The sequence below is a fragment of the Apium graveolens genome, chromosome 6 (assembly GCF_009905375.1).
Source record: "Apium graveolens cultivar Ventura chromosome 6, ASM990537v1, whole genome shotgun sequence".
NCBI lineage: Eukaryota > Viridiplantae > Streptophyta > Magnoliopsida > Apiales > Apiaceae > Apium > Apium graveolens.
In genome coordinates, this window is record NC_133652.1 from 106983060 (window position 1) to 106985021 (window position 1962).

Consider the following 1962-nt stretch of genomic DNA (forward strand, 5'->3'; position numbering starts at 1 on the left):
CACATTCTGTTAGTGTACGTTAAAGACAATTATCTAAATATAATTTTTAATGAATTTAATGAGTTGATTGAAATTTTTTGGAGTTCAGTTACTTAAATACAAGTTTTAATAAGTTTAATGCAAACATTGTGAGTTAGGTTATGCAAGTGCAAGTAAAGTATTTTTCAATTATGTTTTACTAATAAAAATTATTCTTAACCGATCACCGAACAAATAATTTTATTAGTTAACATAATAATTGTTCATCATCTATAATTTTAGAAATACAAAACATATTAAAATATTATTTATAATCATTTTCCTGACAAATTATTGAAAGACCTAAATAGTTACTCTGACGACCTATTCGAAAACAACTGTAAGTACGTATAGCCTTTGGCGCGCAGCTGGTCTTGTATTTTTAAAACTCTCTGCATGGTAATCACATGTATAATGTAACAACGTAAACGTATGGCTGGCTTGTGCAATGAACATGCATGAAGCTAGATCGCAATATTCCTCTTCATATACAAATACGTTCTGATTGCTATTCCAACTAGGCAACCTAATTCTTCGTCTGCAACCCAAAAAAAAGCATTAATAATAAAGATTATTTAGGTTTTCCTCTCCCCAGATGCCTATAAAAAGCCTGCCCGGGTTACAAATGAAATCATTTCAGAAACACTACCAGTTTTGCATTCTTTAGTTTCAAAGATTAAAAAGATGGGTTCCAGGAACACTTGTTCTTCATTAGCTCTCTTTTTGTGTCTAAACCTTGTCTTCTTTGCCCTAGCCGGTGCAACATATCCTGCTAATCCCTTTCCCTCGAGTGGAAAGTGCCCTAGGGATCAACTCAAGTTAGGTGTTTGTGCAGATGTGCTTAACTTGGTGAAAAATGTCGTCGTGGGTGCTCCACCCACACTTCCTTGCTGTGCTCTCCTTGAAGGCCTAGTCAACCTGGAAGCGGCTCTTTGCCTTTGCACTGCTATAAAAGCCAACATTTTGGGAATCAATCTCAATCTCCCCATTGCACTCAGCCTAGTTCTCAACAACTGTGGCAAGACTGTTCCAAACGGCTTTGAATGTACCTAAAACATCTAATCCAATCATATAAGCCACGTAGTACAAAATTCTTGTCAGCACTTCATTCTAGCTTAAGGTTGTTCATCAAAATCTACTTGTGTGGTGTGTCTAAATTATATGTTATTTCTGTTCTCGTGTGAGCATTATGTTTGTCGTTGCACTTCGCAACTTTCTTTTGTAATTTTGTTGTGTATGGCAAAAGTTTGAGATTTTTTTTTGCTTAACAAAAGTTTGAGATTTTTTTTTGCTTAACAAAAGTTTGAGATTGTGCAAGTAAATACATTTATTCAAGCCACTTCTTTTAAATTACATAATTTTAATTCTTCTTTTCCTTTTGGAGACCAATTATTTTATAGGAATGTTGAACAAGGCTCGCCGCGCCATGCCCCACAACACTACTGATGTGATGGTACTAAGTAAAAGAATATTATATGTATAACAACATCGAAGATCGAAGCCACCTTTATAATTGACGTTAATATTTGCTCGTGAAGATACAGTGGCAGGCTATACTATATATATATATATATATATATAAAATATGCCGATTGATTATACAAACTAATCATTTGAATCCATTGAAAATATTCTGTAAAGAGGAAAATTCATTGAAAATATTTTTATTTTGTCAGACAAATAATTCAAAACATACACTACAAAAAAACACGGTAAAACCGACCGGATATAACCGACAACGTCGATTTGGTCACCTTAAAACCGACCGACGTCAGTGGTCGGTTATATGCCAACTAAATGACATCGTATTGATGACGTGGCACACATAAAACCGACCATCCACTGGTGGTCGATTTTACTGAAAAAAAACGACACCGTTTTGCTCATATGACACTTTTAAAAACGACCACCTACATGTGATCGGTTATATCCACAAATTCTGCA

At 34.6% G+C, this 1962-nt stretch overlaps 1 protein-coding gene across 1 annotated transcript; it reads left to right on the forward strand.

The window, feature by feature from the left end:
• The first annotated feature begins 608 nt into the window (after nt 1-608).
• Nucleotides 609-1305, forward strand: LOC141667481 (14 kDa proline-rich protein DC2.15-like). The gene has a single exon (XM_074473997.1). The coding sequence runs from the start codon at nt 703-705 to the stop codon at nt 1069-1071; it is 369 nt and encodes a 122-aa protein (XP_074330098.1). The 5' UTR covers nt 609-702; the 3' UTR covers nt 1072-1305.
• The last annotated feature ends 657 nt before the right edge of the window (nt 1306-1962 follow it).

Bases quoted from the DNA above. Each gene is read 5' to 3' on its own strand.
- LOC141667481 (XM_074473997.1), top strand. From the start codon at position 703: ATGGGTTCCAGGAACACTTGTTCTTCATTAGCTCTCTTTTTGTGTCTA.